Below are 21,526 nucleotides of genomic sequence, written 5' to 3' on the forward strand. Positions count from 1 at the left end.
CCCCTGAAGTCTGGTAGCACAAACTGCATTGGTGGTTATAGGAGTTGTTCTAGGCCTTGAAAACTTGAAAAGTAATTTATGGGACTGCATGGGACCTGGTTTTCCTTGTCCAGAAACAAAAAACTTTTTTGTTCTAGACATTGTGTAATTCCACTCTCATCGGCAGTCCTCTGATGTGTATGAAAGCTTTCTCTTTGTCCTGTAACTACAGCATCCATCCAAAATAACCAGATGTGCATACAGATTTACCCACAACAAGGAGACCTAACCACAAGCATTTCCACACTTGCATAAATTTGAATCACTCCTGCATATTATGATGCAAACCAGCCATCAAAACATTTCTGTGAATTGGCAAAAGGCTATTCTTTTTTATTATTATTATTATTTTAACTTTCTGGCAACTAAGCTTTGGCCTAGGAATAGCTTTATGTATGAGACTGCATCTTATTCTGAAGAGCTTGGTTGAGAATGCATAGACTGGTATCAGATGAGCTCAGCTCAGCTTTTAGGAAAACAATCTGCCTGATTGCTTAGCAAATGTTTTGCACCTGGAATGGCCTTTATATCATGAAATGTTTTTTGTTTATTTGGTTGGTTGGTTGGTTTTTTGCTTGTCTTCTTCAGAGAGAGAAGAGTGAAAACTAGATATTAGATGTGGGGGTCAGATTCATGACCAAGGAAAGGAATTTGTAATAAATTGTCAATACTTAAGTGCCTAAGAAATTACGGTTGTGCTTGTTTTTTACATCTGTCTCAGAATTCAGCATTTTGTTGTTGTGTCTGTGAGGTAGGCCTAGAGTTTGGGACATGACATTTCCTGTAGTGCAAATCTGAGGGAAAGCTGAGCAGACCTGTGCACATCTGGGAAATTTCTCTTAACACAATAGTGCCTGTAACCCAAAGCTGTTCCTTCTCTGCATAGTCCCTCACTGAATGACTTGAAAAATTGCTCTGGGAATCTTGGCCTGTAGTGCTGGCTGGGAGGCTGACGTAGTTCTGATGGATTCCTGAGCAGCTGTTCTTTGCAGCAGGGAAGAGGAAGTGCTAGTGCTTGAGGAGAGAGGACTGGAGCTGGAAGATAAACATGCCACTTCCAGCTTGCCACTGAATTTCTGTTCATCTGCAAGGGAACCATGCATCTCCTCTGTGACCCTGTTGTCTCATCTGTAAAATAAAGGAAGAGTGCTTTCCTGCCATCTGCTTTCTGGAGTCTGAACTAGGAGAGCTCGCTCAGGCTGAGCATACTGTGGGAACACAAAACTTGAAGTGTTTTTGCAGTATATTCGTAACCTCTTCATTCAGCATCAATTCTTTATGTACAGTCTATTCTGGGGTTTACAGGTGTGGTTTTCTCTTTCATTGCATGAAGCTTTCAACAAATGTAAGTGACCCACTGGCATCTATTCCACGCCCCTTTTTTTTCCAAACTGTTTTTCAGCTCCACATATTCACCCAACTACCACGCAGTGAAGAGGGATTCGGAACCAGCACTGGGGGACCTTGCTGGCTTGGAGAATGAGAGACAGATTTACAAGAGTGTGCTGGAAGGCGGAGATATCCCGTTCCAGGGGCTGAGCGGTCTCAAGCGTCCTTCTAGCTCTGCTTCCACAAAAGGTAGGTTGTCAGGGTGTGGACCTGACCTCCATTCTGTACGATGTATCAAAAGTATGATGATATGGGGCAAAGTACTTCAGGGTTTACAGTCCTGCTCAAGCCAATTGAGGATTCCTCTGTCCTTCCTCTTTGCCATCTCTAGTTTTCTTTCTTTTCTCCCTCAGCCCACACCAACCAGTATTTTTCATGATGCCTTTACCTGATCTGGGTTCCTCATCACAGCAGGGACCGGCTCCTCCCTCTGTCCAGCACCTCTGCCACACCCCACACCTTCACGCTCCTCTGGGCTGCTCAGTCTGGCCTTGCTGTCCATGTGCTCCTGCATTGTCATGCTACAGCCCTTCCCTGCCTTTTCTGCTCTTTCTATTGGATCTCTCAGCAGGCCACAGCATGTCTGCTGGCTCAGATGCCCTGGGGTAGCTGGCACCATGTGCTCCACAGCCTCCTCTCTGAGGGGTGTGCAGAGAATGCACAGGACATTGAGCCAGCAGTGCCCTGCAGTCTGTGAGGCAGCAAGGCAGCAGAAACTGCTGTGTTCATCTCCCCATTCCTCCCCCCATCGTGGGCTTTCTAGAAGATTAGGTCAAGGAAGAGCTGGCTCCCATCAGGGAGTTGTGTTGGGGAATGTATCTCTGAGCCAACTTCAACCTAAAAATGGCTTCAGATGAGGAGAGGACTGGGGAAAGAATGCATTGGGTTTCTGAACTGCTCTTCCTAAAAATAGTGCATTCGCACCAAGAAGGTCTCTGTCTCCATCTTCCAGCTGTTTTTTTCAGCATTATGTCCAGCCTTCAGGGCAGGGAGTCAAACTGGAGCTGAACAGAAAAAATCTGTTCAAACATTTATTGTTCTCCAAACTGCAGTTGAGCCTGAATGGCTATTTTCACATCTTAATTTGAACTCAAATCAGAAACAGACCTAAGAAACTGCAGTCACAGCTGAACACAGACTTGATTTGATGTTAGAAAATGTCCTCATTTGACTCCTTGATTTTTAAAGCAAACATGGCTCGCACCACTCTGAAGCATGCTCAGTTTGCTCCTAACATGGGGAATCTCTAATCTGGCTCTTGGGCAAGGCCAGCTGATGCAGCCTGCTTGTGGTTGCACAGTCAGCCCTTGATTTTCTTCTCCCTCTCTGTAGTTAACTTTTTGGAAAGCGCTGTGGTGAGAACACAGTAGGTGTGATTACAGGCTTGATATTAAGCCACTTATGCAATGTTAGTGCCTGTGCATTCCTGCTGACACCTTGATCCCGCCCAGAGTTCAGCTGTCCTTTTCCGTGGTGCCATAGCTTCCCTGGAAGCCGATGATGCTCAGCACTTTTTAGGACGATACCTTCAAAGTGCAGCAGGCACTTCTGGCTGAGCCTCTCATCTTAGAACTATTAGCAGCACTTCACCTACTCCTGTGAGCGCGGCTTGTTGTGCAGTGTCTTCCTGCTTTTCTTTGTGTTTTGGAACGTTGTTTCTTTAAAGTGCATTTTATGAAATCCAAGCATGTTTTCTCTCCTTTCTCAATAGCTTTCTAGCACTTAAGCTAACAGGTTGTATTTATTTTATTCTGCATGCTTACCAGTGGATCGTAAAGGTGGGAATGCTCATATGACTGCACCCTCTTCAGTTAATAGCCGAACCTTTAACGCTAGTCATACCGGTATGTTAGGTCACGCATGTAAACATAAGAAGCCCTTATCAGCTGCAAAAGCCTGCATTACTGAAATCCTCCCTTCTAAATTCAAACCCAAGCTAGCAGCTCCAGCTGCTCTTGGGCAGGACAAGAAGGGTATCTTGCTGTCTCATGAGAAAGCTCAAAGCTGCGAAAACCTTCGTAGCTCCATTGCCTTGTTTGATAATAAAAAGTCTTTTATGGTAGACGTAGGGGAAAGCATAGAAAACATGTTGATGAAGTCGAAGCAAGAATATGTCATCAAGTCTGGCAGTACCATGAGCCTACAGGAGTATGGCAACAACTCTAGGAAAGGCTACCTGTTCCCTGCCTCCAGGAAGAGCGGAGTGGAGTTTACAATGCTGTATAAAGACATGCACCAGATCAACCGGTCCAGGATCCAGTTGGGCACAGTCTCCTCCTGCAGTGTGAGGGACATTGCATCTCAATTTGAGAACGAAGCGAAGGACAGGATGGGACACAGCCTTAGTCGAGAGGATTCAGAGCAGATCCCCAAAGACACTGTTTCCTCCCGTATCAGTGCCTTTGAACAGCTGATCCAGAGATCCCGATCGATGCCTGCACTTGACTTTTCCACTGGACAAAGTAAATTCACTACTTCTCTCCAGTCTAAAGCTTGTCTAGGTTCCGCCTACTCCGCAGAGATTCTTCTGGATTTGCCAAAAATAAGCCAAGAAGAGAAGGATGCTGTCAGCTTGGCTGACAAATCCTCCCATTCCTGCAGCAATGTGGAGGACACAGCTTCAGATGTCAGTGATGCTATCCCTATGGACACACTTTCAGCTTGCACAGATGAGATAGATCTCCTCTCAAATGCATCCAATGACAGTGGCAGCAGCAGCAGCAACATCAATGGGCCTCAGAAGCATAAAGTCAACAGATGTAAAGGCACATGCCCAGCTTCCTACACCAGGTTCACTACCATCCGAAGGCATGAGCAGCAGCAAGCCATCAGGAACACTGATTCCAAAGGAATCTATGGGGACAGACACACGATCCCCAGAAATGTCTACCTAATGAGCCCACTTCCCTTCCGAGTGAAAAAGCCCTTCCAGCACAAGTCCAGCAGGACTCCACCCCCAGACTGCCCCGGAGCCCTGGCAGTGCCCAGCCCCCAAAACCCAGATGACCCCATACAGCTGCAGGGGAGTGTAGGAGACAAGAGTCATCACTCCCAGCATGAGCTGTGCTCCAGAAGCAGGCCTCTAGCCCCCAGGCGCCTGTCTTCCTTTGACATTGTGGAGAGGCTTAGCTACTTCCCCAGCATGGGATCTAGCCGAGATAGCTCCATGGGCCGCTCTGACACTCCTGACTCCTTACACAATGGGAACCCAATTCCATATGCCCTCTATCACAGCTTGGACACAAACAACAACCCGCAAAGTGAACTTGGGACGTACCTAGGAGGTGGCTTTTTGTGTTCTTTACCAGTGTCCTTTCATCTGTATTGCTTTCCCTTCCCCTCCCCTTCCTTTCATAACCCTTGCATTTTTACTCCCCACCCTTGCATCTCCTGACTCTCCCTAATTTTTTTTTTTTAATGGTGTGTCTTACGTCCTTTGAGTGTCTTGCTGAGCATTTTTGTTCAGGACATGTAAACAGCTGCACTTCTGAGAAACGGTTACCGCTGCCTTTCTAATCACACCGGGTTCAGCTGGTCTCTCAAGCAACTCCTGGGATACAAGAATCTCAACATGAGATATTTCTAGTCCTGTATCATTTGCACACATGGGAGTATAAAACAAACCCAGATGATTTGCTTTAAGGAGCAGTTTCTCAAGGTCTGGTTGTGTGTGTGTGTGTGTGTGTGTGTGTGTGTTAAACTTTCCTCTGCAGTTAAATGCCAAATCATACTTTGATGGCAGCAGATCTTTTCTTCACAAAGTCCTTCTATGTTTTTACTCTTTCCCGTGCCTTTATTTTCTCCCTGTTTTTAGATCTTTGTTAACAAGTACAGTCCAAAAGGGAAAAAAATGAAAATAGATAAATTATCGACATCTGATTGGCAATCTAGTTAGTGGCAATTGAGAATCTTTACTATTTTAATGGAAGCAAATTGTTTAAAAATATTTATTTTTTTCCTTTCTGGTTATGCTAGATAAATCCATCTGTATTTTAACTTCCTTATGTTGTTTCGAAGTAGATTCAGAATCACCAAGGCATTTTGCACCGGTTGATTACATGGAAACTCCAGAAGAAATTATCCGCAGGCGTTATGATGATAAAGAGGTAATGCCTTCTTCTGTGACCTAATAATAGCTACTGCAGTTCCACACACAAGAAATACAGCTGTAACCCTTTTTAAAGGACAAATTATATGGTGATTGATATGTATCTTGGAAGTTAGAACAAGAAACAGGAACTAGGATGTTTTAGTTTTAATGCTGCTTCTACTGCTGATTTATTGTATGATGCATAGTCCCGTTTAGCTTTTGTTTAAAATGAAACCTAACAGTTTGTCTCCGTTGCACAGAATGATGTAGAGGGGCTATAAAGACTGTAAAAAGGTTGGATAAGTATGTGAGCTGTGGTGCAGCACCTCAGGACTTGCGGATAAAGATGAAATGGTTATTCTACAAGTGACTTAATTTTTTATTGTTCTCCAAGCAAGCCATCTGAGTCAGTATTAATCAGACTGGTCAGAATATTCATTTCCTGTGGGAGCCCTCAGGTTTTGAATAGAAAATGAACATTTGAATGAACATTTGAATAGAACATTCCAAGCCATCAGTAAGTGGGAAGCTTTTCCCTGGTGCAAACTAGAATTCTTTGATGTCTCAAATTGTCAACAGAATGTGTCAGTCCTTTTCAAAATGGCTAGGTAATGTATGGGCAAACTGAATAATAAGAAAGCAATACAGAATTTTCAGCACAGGAAGTATTCAAACAGAGCTAAAGAAGTTAAAAAGTGTTTGCTTTCCAGAAAGCTGTTTGCAAAAGTAATTGATAATAGTAAAATGAAATAAAACCAAGTAGTATTTTTAATGAAGAATCATATTACCTTTCTGAGTTCAAATAATGTTTGTGTGTGTTTTGAAATATGGATAGAAGGTTCTTAATTCTGATGTAAACAATATTTTTTTGCTGTCTTCTCCCGTTAAACAGTTAGTAATGCTCCCAGTGTCAAAATCCAGCAAGAAAACTCACCTAGGAGCAGGACTCTGAGTTCACCAAGACCTGCTGATTTCAAATTATAGAGCAGTACAGAAATGTATTAACTGACCCCAAAGGAAGAATGGGGGAATCTGGCACCTGGGTGTGGTTAGACACTCTCCCAAGCTTCTTTCAGAGCTCAGGGGAGTTTGGTGCTTCAGCTTGTGTGTGCAGCTGATCCAGGTCTCTTGGATGTCAATGAGAGAAACTTCTTGTTAGTTGAAGAGGGTTTGCATCAGCCATCTGCATTATCTGCTTTGGCAGGGGGTTGGTCTCGATGATCTCTAGAGGTCCCTTCCAACCCCTACAATTCTGTGATTCTGTGATCTGCAGCCTCCTCTTATCTAATAAGCTCTCAGAGCCTGGCCCAAACTTAGACAAACTCCCATTGACTTCTATCAGCTTTGGATCAGATCCACTCTATGAGCTGGATTTCCATTATGCCGTTACTGCAATGTACTTTTGTGCCTGCTAAATCTAATGGTATTGTGTAGTTCATTGAATCAGTATTCTATGTTGAACTGTAAAGTCCCAGCTATTTTATTAAAGTCACGTTTGTGGCAGCTTTCAAATGGCCTTAACTAGATGATTTACTGCCCATTTTATGCAATTTTATGGCAGAAACTTTTAGAGGACCAGAGACGGCTTAAACGTGAGCAAGAAGAAGCTGATATTGCAGCTAGAAGGCACACAGGGGTCATTCCAACGCACCATCAGTTTATCACTAATGAGCGATTTGGGGACCTCCTAAATGTAGACGATACAGCAAAGAGGAAATCTGGGTCAGAGGTCTGTTTTAGTTACCTCAGTCTGCTGCTTGACCCAAAGCAATATTTGCCTCTCACGGCGTTGTGCTTTAGGCCGACATTAGCTCTTCAGAGAATGTTGTTTGTTTTTTTTACCCCTTCCCTTTTCCCATTCTGGCTTCATTTAGAACTGCTTTGACTCTCGTGCCTGGTAAATTAATAGGTATCTCTATACCAAGCTGCATATGTTAAAGCATGCCTGCTAAGAATTGCTGGTGCACACCTGTGATGCATGCCTTTAAATATCAGCTACTTTTAGTGAATCAAAGGCATTCTACATCCTTTGCATCATATTGCTACATTGCCTTCTGTCTGTGCCTTATGCTTAGAAACTTCATGCCTTGTTGACCTTGGCCATGTGACTCTCTCATAGTTTTTGTTAGAAATAGATTGCCTCATCTCCTATCAAAAGATGTTTCATGTCCTTGGGAAACAACTGGAAAAAAGGCTCAGCATGTTTCACTGAGTGTGACCTGGTCAGTCTTCTGAAAGAGACAAAGGTGTAGATGGATGGTTTTTCTGTGAGGCTGAGCCACTTCTCCCTGGGGCTGTGTGCTGGGCCAGGTGTGCTGGCCAGGTGCTATCTCCTGCCTTACGGGGTGCTCCTGTGCCTCTTACAGCTGCTTTGTTTCCCCAGAGGTGCACTGTGGCGATGGGCGAGGTGATCACCATTTGGAAGGTTATATATTTCTGCCCTTTGTTTGTGTCATTTCAAACACTCCATAAATGCAACTACTACTTATTTTATGCTTCATTACCAGAATGACTTTAAAATTGTCTAAATGTTCTGTGGCAATTAGAAAATGAGCCAGATAAATAAAATTTTAAAGCCTAGGCCTGCTCTCAGCATGTCCTCTTTGGCTTTATAGCTACTGAAGACATTTTTAATGAACACATTTTATTTATTCATACTTCCTCCTCACCTTTGTCTCTTTCCTGCCAGTTCATACTTGGACCACATTGCAGGATTCAGCAGGGCCAGATAATAATCAGTAAGGAGCCACATCAAATAAAATCCTACTTTTTTCTTTTGCCAGCTGGTGAATTTTGCACACTGATTCTCTCCATGAGGGGAATTTAGTCCCAGAGCCTACGTAACTGTAGTTACTGAAGCAGCTTTTATTCACCAGCATTGGTCACATTTTAAGATTTGCTGCTGTTAAGTCCCATTTAAGTGCTGTTATACCACAAGTTGGCACTTTTTGCGCTGGCAAGAGGCCCAGTAACCCATCCAACGTATTTACACTGTAGCACCAGTTTGCACATAAGCTTGTAGCAGAATACCTATGTTCATTTTCATCCCTAGACTAATGCTAGCTGTAGAAGTTTGGCGTGTTGTTCCTCAGAAGAGGATGGAAAACCTGATTATTATCTTTGTGTTGATTTTTTTTTTCTGATCTCTAGATGAGACCTGCTAGAGCCAAGTTTGACTTCAAAGCGCAGACTCTGAAGTGAGTATAGCTTGTTCCTATTGCTCTTACTGTTCTTCCTCTGTCTTTTCCTCAAATGCTGCATTTATGAAGTTTCATACAATTAGATTCACATTTCACAACTCTGCCCAAGCAAAGTGTCTGCAGCAAGGCAGGGAAAAATAATATGAATCTTGCAGGCTGTAGCCTGTAAGGGGTCTTTAGAAAAATATCTTCTTTCTCAGTGTCAGCAAGAGACTTAACCACATACCTAGTTTTAAGCATGTAACTGCAAGGATGCAATCTGGTCACTGTTTCCCTGGTAGCTGTGGATGTTCCAGCAGATGTTTGTAGTGGCATTGTACCTTCAAGTCCCTGTGGTGAGTCATGGAGCCTTACTCATTCTTTTTTTTTTTGTAACACTGCTGTGAAGAAAAGGGCCTGAAGAAATATTACCTTTGCACGAGCCTTGAGAGGCTCTCATTTTAACATTGCTAGGAAAGGAAGAGAGAACAGAATTCAGTGAATGAGTGACTAATTTTCTGCTCAGATGCTGCCCTGGGATGGTTTTGTTATATATTCTATAAGTGATGATTTGTAATAGTTTACAAAGCATCTCCCCAGGACCTGCAGAAAAACTGAACCAAATGCAAGGGCTAACTGTTATGTCCCTTGAGGAAAACATATGAGGTATCAGTCAAAAGTAAAGCAGAGCTTGTGAAAATTGTGATAGGAAAGTCTGGGTTGCTTGTTTTTCCATGGGGAACCACACAGTAGGCTTATGAGCCTAGTACAAGCTGACTACAGTGCAAGTTCCTCTTTCACAATTCTAGCACTGAAGACTCTGGGTTCAAATCCTAACTGTTATCCCACATGAGCCATTGGCTGACCAAAGTGTAATATTCACAGAATCAACTTTTGTGTGTTTGAGGGTTCATCAAATCACTAAACAACCTTCCATTAAAATCATGTGTCATTTTGGAAGGCTTTTGTGTCATGACCAGTTTTGAAGCAGGATCTGAGAACAGCTTCCAGTCCTCCCACTATATCCAACATAGAAAGCAGCCAGTGGCATCTTTTATTTGAGTTTGACCCCACTGCTGTTGGGAGGATGTGTTGTCAGTAGGGCCCTCGTAAGTCTGGTTCTTTGTTTGTTTGTTTTTTAACAGACTACCCAAAGAGCAAGAGAGATCTTTGCACATGATGGTGTGAACAGGGTAATTCTCAACACGTACCCTTCACTTTAATTGGAGCATGATATGTATCTATAGGGATGTTGCAGATCTTGTTACTTAGGATTTGCTGAACAGAAAAAGAACCCATCTAATCTCCAGTGGAATTCTGATGGAGTACTTGTGTTGTTAACAGGGAACTTCCTCTGCAAAAAGGAGACATTGTTTACATTTACAAGCAGATTGACCAGAACTGGTATGAAGGTGAACACCATGGCAGAGTTGGCATCTTCCCACGATCCTACATAGAGGTAGCTGCTTACCCTGGAGGTGTTCTCTTTGCCCATTCCCTTTTTTCTAGTGATGATTTCATGAACTTTTTTCATGCAACTCTCTTGATTTTGTTTGTTCATTCTAGCTTCTCCCACCAGCTGAGAAAGCCCAGCCCAAAAAGCCATTACCATTGCAAGTATTGGAATATGGAGATGCTATTGCTAAGTTCAACTTCAATGGCGATACGCAAGTAGAAATGTCTTTCAGAAAGGTAAGATCTAAGTTGCACTGATGAATTGAATCCAGACAAAAGTTTTTTAATGCTAGTAACTTTCAGTTTCCAAATGAATGGAATACTGTCCAAATGACAGTAAGATCAACCTTTTTGTCAAGGATTCACCCTCGTCACCTCTGTTTTTACCCCCTGTTGTGCATTGCGATGAGAATGTTGCAGATCAGCTGAATCAAGAAGTGCCGATTGCTTTCTTAGGTTTAGCTGAGAAGATATTTGGAGCACAAATGCTGTAAGCTGGGCTGTGCAAAGAAAATCAAATATTTGATGACATGTCTCCAATATGATCCTCTCCAGTGGAGATGCACATAGTCATATGAGAATGGTGATTCAATAAGAGGAAAGCCAGATTTCTCTTCCCTCGCACTACAAACCAAATCATTAAACGAGACAAGGCAGGCGACATTCTGTCGTGCTGAAGTAACTTCCTAGATCTGACTGCAGTCAGAGAATAGGAATTAGTTCTGTAATGACTGTTGAGTGCAGTCAAACACATTTAAACAGCAGCATTTCTCTTTCTCAACCAGCATTCTGTTTTCATGATGCTCAAATTAGACGTTGTTAGCTGTCTTTTAATTATGTGTGAATGTGGGGCTTATAGTTTGTATTAAGGATCTGAAAATCACTTCATTTGTCAGCAAAACAAGAGAGAGGGCATAGAGAGATCTAGTTTAAACTGCAGACCTGTGCATATTCCATGTACCTCTCATACCCCTAAAGAATCTCACAGTCAGACTACAGCCTCTGTTTTCCATTTTTTAACTAACTTTAGTATGTATAGTCTTGAAAATGTGAGATGAACATAACCTGTAGGCAGTCCAAAAAGTGCACCAAAGGGTCTATGTTTCTTTCTTCTCTGAACTGAAGAATATCATTCCCACCCAGAGGTTAGGGTAAGGACCACATAACTGGGGAATAAGGTAGGCTGATAGCCACAGATTGTTTTAAATCGGTTGCAGCAAGATTAAAAATGTAATCTGTTTTGACTTCATTGCTGCTCTTTCGACAGGGTGAAAGGATCACATTGATTCGACGAGTGGACGAGAACTGGTATGAAGGAAGAATCTCTGGCACCAGTCGCCAAGGCATCTTCCCCGTAACTTATGTGGAAGTGCTCAAACGGCCAGTGGTCAAGAATGCCATTGATTATCCAGACCCACCTGTGTCACTCTCCCCTAACCGCAGCATGACAGCTTCACCACAGGTATTTGGACTAGATGTAGCCAGTAAAAGCACCTTGCAGAACAGGGGCATGTTGCCATTACTGTGCTAGAAATAGTAGCTGGAAAAAGCTCTAGCTAACACTAGTATTCTCTGCAGTAAAGCCTATGTGCTCCCTGCAGGAAAAGGTGACGTTTCATTTACCAGAAAGGTTAATTAATGGGTCAGTTAGGGATTTAGAGATTGAGCTTTTCCTCACTTATCTGTAGCTTTAATTCAGGCCAGGGTGAAATGGCTGTGGTTTCACTGCCAGAAATTGAATGAGTGTATAGCCGATCCAGCTTCTCCTCAGTGGGTGTTTACAGACCTCCAGGGTATCATGGACTGTTATGGTCTGTAGAAGTCATTATGGTTGATTGCAAACAGCTTGAATCAAGCTGGACCCTTACTCCAAAATGTTCCAGGTCAGGACCAATGTTTTAGGAGACAGACTCATGAGAGTGTTCTGTATTATCTGTGACTGGTGCTAAATGAACTCAAGTTTAGAGAGCAAGCTAACCTGGGATTTTTCACGAATACTAGATTAACTACAAGCTCTACTACAATTCAAACCAGAAATCAAAATGGCAACAGATAAATGAATGGAGAATGTAAGAATCCCAGAATGTTTGCCATGGAATATGTATTGGGGAGGCAGTGAGTCTCTAAATCTGTATAATTTGCTCTCATTCTGCAAATACTCATGTTTAAAGGTCAGCATATGTGTCTGGAGTGGGGCCATGAGGTTCTGATGTGTCACAGGACCATGGAAGGCCATTCTGAGGTCAAGACTGGAAGGAATTAAAGTGGAGAATTGGGATCAGGAGGAGAGGATATACAGTACAGGATGCCATGGCTTTTGCAGGGTGTCTATCTGGACACCCATAAGGAGTGCTTTTGTTATTAGCCACTGTGGAAAGAGGAGAGGCTTGCTGCTTGTTTGGGGTTCCCTGCTGAAGTGGTCCACAGCCATGTTTTTCTGTTTGAGCTTGGCTGTCTCTGTGTAGCTGTGGCCTGTCTGCCACTAGCTCTCTGCAAGCTTCTCCCTTTGATGGAAGGGATTATATCCAACCTTTTTTGGTTTCCTTAACTATCCTTTTGATTCCCTCAGAGTAGAACAGTTCTCTTCCTTACTTTTTTTTTGCCTGACTTGGCAGAGGACTGAGAAACACTGATCAGTTCTGTACATGTAGCTGGTCTCACTGATGGCAACAGCCAAGGGCAGACTTTGGTCCTGTGTTCTGCCTTTACAAACACAGGACTTAATCAGCCAAAGACCAAATAGCCATAGCTTTTTTTTGTTTTGTTTTGTTTTGTTTTGTTTGTTTGTTTTTAATTTGTTTCTCCTTCACAGCTTCAGCAATGCAAATTTCTTGAGGGGTAGGTGTTATTCAGTGTAAAGTTGGATAAACTCAAAATTCATTGCAGCTATGAATTCTGACTGATTCCACAATGTGAACTGACAAAGTCCCAGGTGTTACTTGCCAGACCAGTCAGATGCTGCGTGCTGCCATCATGGATGGTGATTTTAGCTACTCCTTAAGGTACTTACGATTAACAGTAAGAAGTATAAGGTCTTCCACAAGACATCTGGAATCCTGGCAAAGACTGGAGAAAGGTATTACTAATACAGATATGGACAGGACTCCATGGTTGGAGTAGCTGTGGACAGTAGATTCTGCAGCAGGTTACACTTGTCCATGGAAAACTTAGGCACGTGCTTGGTTGTAGATCTGCTCCTCTCCATGCTCGCTCACTTTCGTTTTACTTTTGCTCGATAGTTTTTTTATTTTCCTTTCTTATTTTTGTTCATTTCTTTCTTTTTCTCTTCTGCTTTTGTCTCCTTCAAGTCTCCCAGCTCTGAGCTGCTCCATACACCAACTCCTCCGCCTTTGCCTTTCTCACGCCGTGCCTTGTCTCCAGAGGTGCAGGCAGTCACATCCGAGTGGATTGCTCTGACTGTGGGAGTGTCTCCTAGCACCACTCCTGCCTTAACTGCTCCATTATCTTCTCTGCCTGAAGCCTCCCTCTCCCACACTGACTCTCTCTCACCTCCTACTGTAGCCAGCCCTTCCCCCTCGTTCAGCCTCCCCCATTCTCATCTCTCTGGCTCCTCAACTCCCAGGTCCACTAAATCCCCGTTGCCCTCTTACTCATCTGGGCCTCAGCCCTCCGCTCGCAGTTACTACCAGGCTGCTCCACAAAGCAAAGAGAAGGTTGGTGGCTCCTCTTCTCCCTGCCCCCGCTGGGCAGGCAGGAGTCCTGAGAGCATCTTCACAGAGCAGCACGGCACCCCTGGCAGCCAGGCCTGGCTCCAGAAGACTAGAGAGGGCAGCAGCAACCCTGAGCAGGGTTCCCATGCTGTTCCCAACATCTCTGTGGAGCGCTGTCTGAAACCATCCCAGCTAGACATGCGTGCGAGCCCAGAAAGGAGACCTATGAGTTCCTCTGAGGAGAACCAGTTGTGTCAGGAGCTAATGGCTATTGTGCAGGGAGGTAAAGCAGAGAAAAGAGGCACGAGGAGAGGTGATCTGGGAAAGTTTCAAGGCGGGGAAAAGAAGGTACTTCTCCTGCATGTGTGTGCACTACTCTGAATGCCTGACTTTACTGGTGTGTTGAGGTTTGTGCTACTCTGCCAGCCAAGCAGAGCCAGTGGCTGCCACTTGTCCTTTTAATGATCCTAAGACCTTCCAAGGTTCACCAGTGGCATTCCCTGGGCAGTAGATCAGAAACCTTCAGAAGAGTGCTCAGGAGTAGTGTAGCACAGAACTGACTCAATTGGCCATATCTAAAGAGGTGACCATGCCAGACAATGGTTATTACCAGATAAAAGAGTCAGATGAAAGGGTCATACAGGCCTCTTGCTCATGTACTTCACCATCTAGAATACAGGCAATTATTTGCTATTTAAAGATTTTCCAGTGTGCAATGGACCATCTTTGGTGGTGGGATTTATTCCTTCCCCTTAAAGCCAAGCATTGAATTATCTTATAATAGTGAGCCTGGCTTCTGGAATCACAAAAGCTATGCCTAGTTGGGGAAATACAGGATGGATGATCCTGGAGACTGTGGATTAGTGATCCTCAGCCTGGGATGTGCATGGCTAAGTCAGGGAGGCTTGCTTGCTATCTGTGCTCTAAGTGGAATTTATTAAGTTTGCATTTTGAAAATTGCATGAAAGGGTTCCATGCGTAATACTCCCAAGAGTATTTAGGTATATGTAGTTATATGTTACAGGAAGGAAGATAAGGGAACTTTCTAGTAGCTTCTGCAACGTTTTCTGTCCTCAGTCTTGGTTTATGGAAATCTGCCTTACTTTGAAGCTCCTGCTTGTCTGAGTGTCCATTATGGGCTACAGCCATCCAAACTACATCACAACACTTCCGTGCTAACTTGTACAGGAGTGGGAATTTGGGGAGATCAAAATCATAGTGTTACAAACAGCTTCTCAAATGGGATGTGATTGCCTCCATGATGTATCCCATCTAGCCAGTGTTAAATAGTGAGGGACTGTGATTTCTATGATGACACATTTCACACTGGGAAATCTTATAACAACGTGTTTGATTTCTGCTTGAATCATAACCAGAAGCATATTGAAAGCTGTATTAAGACTATGCTGTTTACCGACTGCATATATTTTTAGCAGTGCTTTCTACGAGCATAACCTGCATGTTTAAAGCATTTAAAGAATGAGGTGGTACGGTCTAATGAACCAACTAGGAAACTGCATCTGCCCTTGCATGGAGTTATGTTTGCTGTGTGTGCATCAAATCTTACAGCATAGCAGATATTCTTATCACTACCAGTGATTGTGATAAGAGTGTATATGCCAAGCTGACAAACTTTTCTTTTCTTCAAAAGACTGCAGACTCAAAAGCTTTCTCTTCACCTGCTCCTCTCTCTTCCTCTGCCCTCTCTTCCTCTACTGTCACAACACAGCCACCTCCCAGACTTACACGTAGAGTCAATAAGCCACAGGTAATCATCTTTGCTGATTACTCTTCCATTGCTTACAGTTGTTTCCATGCCATGCCATTGTTTTATCATATGCTTGTCTATCCATTCATTGATTCTACACTCGATATTTCTCCTGTCATTTAATTAAGCATTTTTATTTAAAAAATAAAAATAAAAAAAAAAGTCAGGCAATTTAAACAGTTTCCAGGCTGTGCAGACGGGCAGGTATGGGCAAAATCTTCTCGTGCAAATCCACCTAACTGCAGGTCAGTGAGCTTCTGCCAGTTTGTACCAGCTGGAGATCTGATTTTCTGTTCCTCTGAACTGAAGGATTAGCTCAGAACTTTTTAGTACTTCAGCTGCTGATTACTTCTGACGTTGTGTTTCTACAGCTTAATTTCATTCCAAGGCAATATCAGTGCCTTCCTTGTTAGCAGGAACAATATCACCTATGGTACTTTCATTCAGGCATTGTTTAATTTCCTGAGATCAGAATTCAGGGCCTGAGTGTCTCAGAGCTGGGATAAGACAACTTAGGTTGATATCCACAGTGTTGGGGACCTGTCTCAGCCTTCCCAGGTGGTTCAGTTTGGACATTTGGAAAAAGTTCTCAGAAGGAATGGCATATTGGAACAGGCTGCCCAGGGAGGTGCTGGAATCACCGTTCAAGCAAAGGGTGGATGCAGCACTGAGGCACATGGTTAGTGGGCATGGTAGGGATGGGTTGTCGGTTGGACAAGATGATCCTAGCGGTCTTTTCCAACTGTAATGACTCTGTGATTCTGTGACACCTGCAATCATCTTTAGAGAGGGACAGTTGTGTCTGTGCAGCATTGCCGACTCAGGAGGGAGCAGTGCTTGCTGCTGGAGTCTGTCAGTCCTTCCTCACAGCCCCACACGATGGCAGTGTGTGAAGCAGAAAGCTCGCAGTTAGCAAAAACCAGGCTGAGTTCTAGTGATGGCTTTGGGGGTAGCAGTCTTGGCTTCATCAGTGAACCATGTTCATGCTGAATGAGTGTGGGAAGTAGATACCAGTGTTTCTTATTTTCATGGACGTTTTGTGAGATCCGGCTTTAACTCTGAAATTTTTGTTATCTTTACTCACCTCATGCCCCATGCTGACTCTAACGCACTTCTATTTCCGTGCTGCACCTGGTGGTAATGGAACACTGTAGCACTTCTTTGGAGTTGAAGTCAAGCCACATTTTATACATTGTGTGTGTTGACATTCAGCCCATTATCAGTGTCAAGTTAATGCTGTGCTTGACAGCCGCCAGCCTTGACCTCCTTTCCAGCTCTGGGCCTGCAGTTATTTAGGGAGCAGTAGTGGTGTGTGTATATACATATATAATGACTTCCCATTACCTGCATGACCTACACAGAGGCCAATTGTTTCAGAAGACCTGGGGGCATTTTCAAAATCTGTCTTCTTTCCATTGAATTTAATTAAATGAGAAAAGCGTTTAGTAGACATGGAAGGGAGCCATTGCATTTGGCTTTGATTCCAATACTGTCTCTCCCTGGGGTTTGAGGTATTTTACTGTTTTAAATGTCACGTTTTGCTCGTAAAAGATAATCTCTCAGGTTATGAAATTCAAACCCAGGTTTTTTGTCGTTTTAAGACCGCTTAGATGCAGAGCTGGGTTAAGAGCTGTGTTCTTGCCTGTTCCACTAAGCAGTAACGTAAAGAGCACTGGCTCTTCTAAATAGTATGAAATTATTCCCTTTTCTTTAGTTTCACAGTTCAAACTAATAAGAAAAAGAGATAAAAGAGCAAGCCCATAGCATATGAAAATATGTCAAGTGTAATTAACAGATGTTTTTTCAGTATTCCAGTGAAACTTGATATTAAATGTCAAATGAATTTTCAGTGGTGTTAGCATGTGTGTCAGCTTTTAGCTCCCAACCCAGTGGCCAAGGAGTCTCTCCATGGTTTCTGCCAGCCTTTACGCCTGGCTGCAGTGCACAGCAACCTTTTCAGTGCCCTTTGTGAGAGCTCTAGGGCCAGCTTTCCCTTCACTCCCACCAGAGCTGGGATCTGATATGTGCAGTGGTTTTCCTTCACTCTGGAGGGCTGGGCAGTCTTCCCTGCTCATGACTATCCATCCATGTGCAGGAGCAGCCCTACTGCATGCCCTAAAGGGATGCCTGTGTCTCTGCCTCTTTCTGTGTGTCATGTCAGTCTGTTCTGCTTAGCTTTCCCTTTGCTCATGTAGTCCTTTTGACTCACACCAGAAACATATTGGAAGAAGACATACAAACAAATGCAGCAGTGGTTGGACACACTGATGACTCTGCTAGGAACAGGGAAAGTGCTGCTGAGTCATCCCAGAATCTTTCTTCCTAAGAGTACAAAATCTACCTCAGGACTTTTCTAAGCCCTTTACATAGGACATCTTTCTGGTATTTTTACAAACCTGTGGTGCTCTTTAGATCCATCCTCAAACTCTGTACAAGGTCAAAACAGTTGCCAGCTGTGCTTTGGAACTGGCTGTACCACATGTTTGTGTAGGATGGAGGCAGAAACATTTAAGTGTTAGCAAAGCACTTAGTGTGACGGAGAGGGTGGGAGCTGAGTGATTGGGCCCTGATGGATTGTGGAGCATTCAGAGGTAGTGCTAATTTCTTTAGCTCTCAAATAAGTAATTTAATTCAGGATTGTTAATGCTTTTAAGAGAAAAGCTCTGAGAGGTCGCAAATAATCAATGAGAAATGGACCACATGGTCTTAGGCAATTGCAGCAGTCAATTTATTAGTGAGGAGCAAAGAAGCATTTTATTGAATTAAAAAGAAGGAAAAGGAGTTGTGGGGTTGGATTGGTGTAGAGTGGATTACAGTCTATAAGAAGGAAGTCAATTCTCTTTAGTACAGTGATGAGCACAGTCCTAGAGATCTAAGAGGTGGTTCAGAGGAGCTTTAAGAACGGAAAATTCCGCTCATCACCCTACACTTCTCCAGACTCCTTGAGCATGCTTGGGCTGAAGGTGTCAAATCGTCTTTCTCCTCTGCTTCTGCTCTGCCTCAGAATGCTATGAGCTCACAAGCCTTTTCCTAAGCCAGTAGTGCAGCTGCGTCTTTGAGCAGAATGAAGGGCACTGATGAAATAAATGAAGAGGATGGGAAAGCATAAAAATGGAGGCATTTGGAGTTTGGGATGAGTATTGTATTGGATTATCACAGAGGATGGTATTGCTCTGTATCTTACCTGTTCTAATCAGTACTGCTTGGATTATCAGAACTGCACTCATTCAGGCATCTCATTTGCTAGAGCATGCACACAGCATTCTTCTTGTGTTTGAATATGCAGAAACATGCAAAAACCAGGTTCTGGATATCTGTGACCTGGGATATGGGAGTTCCTGTGAAGAGGATTGACTGGGGAGAAAAGGAGTCCAGAAGCTTCAGGGATGGTGTTTGGAGCTAGGCTTTCAGTCAGCCTCCTCTGACCTGAAACTCTGCTTTGTTTTGGGAATTAATGGAGTAGCTCAGATCCTTGTGGGGTACAAACTAGAGTGATTTTGATGGGGCTACACTGCACCGTGCCTCCTGAGGACCTGAGCTGGTCTTTTTTTAAGAAGCAAGCAAATTCTTTCCTGTGTCACAGTCACCAAGGACTTAGCTAAAAACAGCAGCAGATTCCTCTCAGTGGGTTACATGCCCTCAAGTATGTATTTCTGTCCTTGTCGTTGTCGTCCCCTCCCAACCACAGGAATGCAATGTGACGCTATGTATCAGTTCTGGTTGTAGCCATGTCCATGATCTTCTAACTCATCCTTTGACTCTGTGCTCTAAGCTTCTGTTTTGCTGTCCTTCTCTTTGCAGCATTCTGTGCGCTGCAGTGTAATTGCATTACTGTAGCCCTAATGTCTTGTTTAAATGAAAGATCTTGTTGTCCAAAAAGAGTGGTATTGGGATGGGGAGGGGAAGAGTTGTTCATTTTCTTCTGTTGTCTGCACACCATTTTTTTTTTTAAATTCTGACCAGTATCACATCTGCTAAAATGTCTTCCTTATCATCTGCTTGGTGATCACACAGCCTTCCCTCCATTCATTGAGAGCTGGACCAGATCTCACAGAGTCTGAAAAGAGCTATGTGGTAAGGCTACTGTTTCAATCAGATGTGTAGACCTAGCCTTTCTTCACCAAGACAGGGACATCTCAGTAGATTATAAAATATCAGCACCATTTTTAGCTGTGAAATAGGTATATATTTACCTATTAATATGTTGTTTTGTTTGCAATAGAAGAAGGGAATGTAGCACTTAGAAAAACTGCCATAATCAATGAGAAGTTGGGCTAATTGTGCTGCCGGTCCCTGGATATAAGCTAAATGAAGCCAAATGCATGAATGGAGCAGCCCACCTCGCATTCTTGAACTGACTTCATTGCGTTTGTAATAGTACCACTGCAGATCTAATTGCAACCTCTTATGCTGCTGCTTTTTAAAATATATGTCTATGTATTTGTTACAAATCTTCAAACTAAATGCCAAATTCTTCTATATCTCACCTGTTTTTCCATGCTTACACCTGGATCCCTTCTGCACTCCACTACCTGGATGTTTACCTGGATCTACAACTCTTTTTTTTTTTACTGGACTTATGTACTGCATCTGGAATGTCCCATCTCTTCCTGTCTATATTTTCCCCTCCCTCCCCCCTTGTTGACTGTTCTTTGGGTGTTCTTGGATGTCAATGCTGCCTACCACACAGGAAGCTGTTTGCAATGAGATCATAAACATTGCAGAAAAGTCTGTGCATTACTGCAGTACTATTTCTCAGCCTCTTGACTCTCGCAACAAGGTGACCTCTAATGACCATAAACCATCTCTCATCATTTCTCAGCAACCTCAAGCACAGCAGCAAGGAGCCAGCCCTGACAGAAGTCAAACACCACGAGACATGTAAGTCCTTTTGGCTCCCATCTCTTCCAGGGGCTTTGACTTATACTGGTGGTGAGGATGGGGATGTGTGAAAGCTTCAGCATCTCAGGTGTTAAATTCAGATTATGGAAAAGTGACTGCTTAGTGCTTTTCTTTGCAGAACAAAAATAGCCTCATGATAGTGAGAAGTCTATCTAAGTGGGACCTTTGTGTCTTTATAGCATGTGGAGCAATGGTCTTGTGCTCCAAGACTGGGTCTCTTTTGGGCATTCCAGTCATGCTGCTTATGGAGACTGTTTCAGCGTCTTTGTATCTGAAGCTGGAGAGCCAGGCTGAGATCTTCAAAGCTCTGTGTTGAGTTTAAACCTGGAGCTGCCATTAATCTCGGCAGGGCATTTCACCGTTGGTTTTGAGAATAGGAGCCTGCGCTGTACTGGGTTTCAGTGACAGTTGGCTCCTAAAAGGAGCCTTTGCTTTACCCCATCTTTATGCAGAATGGAAACTCTTGCATCCGCTCTATTTTCACTCCCCACAGCCAGGGGATCTGGACTTGCCCGGAGATTTCTTCCACTTCATAAGATTCCTTTCAGATAATTACATGGTGCCTCTGGAGCAATAATTATCTAAGAGAAGGATTCAGTCTTAAACTTTGTGCCTCCTTAGCCAGGATTTATCCAACCTTAGTGCAGTAAACAAGGCAGTATATTTTTCTTAAGACCCTCATTCTGCCATTTGGTAGTTCATGGCCCTACCTGTGTGCCTGGGCAAGGGAACTAAAGTCTCATTTAGACAAGTAATGAGTGTATTCAGGTTTCGGCTTGCATTTGTAGAGTATCTGGTCTCTAGTTGTAGCATGTTAGGAAGGCTGCAGTCATTATAGTCTATGGTCTACATGGAAATAGGGAAACAAAAGTGCTCTGAGCATCCTATGCAGTGCAGGCGTGACACTGATTCCTGCTATAGCTTTGTGGTAACAGCCAATCTAATGTGAGTGGCTTTCACCTTTCAAATGGGGAATACGGGTCCAGACTGTATTGAACAAAATCCAGTGACTAACATGTGGTATTTTTCTATT

At 43.4% G+C, this 21,526-nt stretch overlaps 1 protein-coding gene across 40 annotated transcripts in view; it reads left to right on the forward strand.

Annotated features, from left to right (window-relative positions):
• The window catches only part of SORBS1 (sorbin and SH3 domain containing 1), a 167,705-nt gene that overhangs the window by 143,163 nt on the left and 3,016 nt on the right, over window positions 1-21,526 (forward strand). For 26 of the 40 annotated variants that reach the window (XM_085230034.1, XM_085230027.1, XM_085230035.1 and 23 more), the window contains 11 exons: window positions 1,442-1,617; window positions 5,446-5,534; window positions 7,080-7,247; window positions 8,669-8,715; window positions 10,042-10,156; window positions 10,264-10,389; window positions 11,420-11,614; window positions 13,461-14,171; window positions 15,475-15,591; window positions 19,606-19,665; window positions 20,282-20,472. In XM_085230034.1, the coding sequence (XP_085086160.1) occupies window positions 1,442-1,617; window positions 5,446-5,534; window positions 7,080-7,247; window positions 8,669-8,715; window positions 10,042-10,156; window positions 10,264-10,389; window positions 11,420-11,614; window positions 13,461-14,171; window positions 15,475-15,591; window positions 19,606-19,665; window positions 20,282-20,472 (1,995 nt within the window). Of the gene's footprint in view, window positions 1-1,441; window positions 1,618-3,194; window positions 4,713-5,445; window positions 5,535-7,079; window positions 7,248-8,668; window positions 8,716-10,041; window positions 10,157-10,263; window positions 10,390-11,419; window positions 11,615-13,460; window positions 14,172-15,474; window positions 15,592-19,605; window positions 19,666-20,281; window positions 20,473-21,526 lie in introns of all 40 variants that reach the window. The other 14 variants (XM_085230065.1, XM_085230039.1, XM_085230041.1 and 11 more) reach the window with 14 other exon arrangements.

The sequence above is a fragment of the Meleagris gallopavo genome, chromosome 8, assembly GCF_905368555.1.
Source record: "Meleagris gallopavo chromosome 8, MGAL_WU_HG_1.1, whole genome shotgun sequence".
In the NCBI taxonomy this organism is placed as follows: Eukaryota; Metazoa; Chordata; class Aves; order Galliformes; family Phasianidae; genus Meleagris; species Meleagris gallopavo.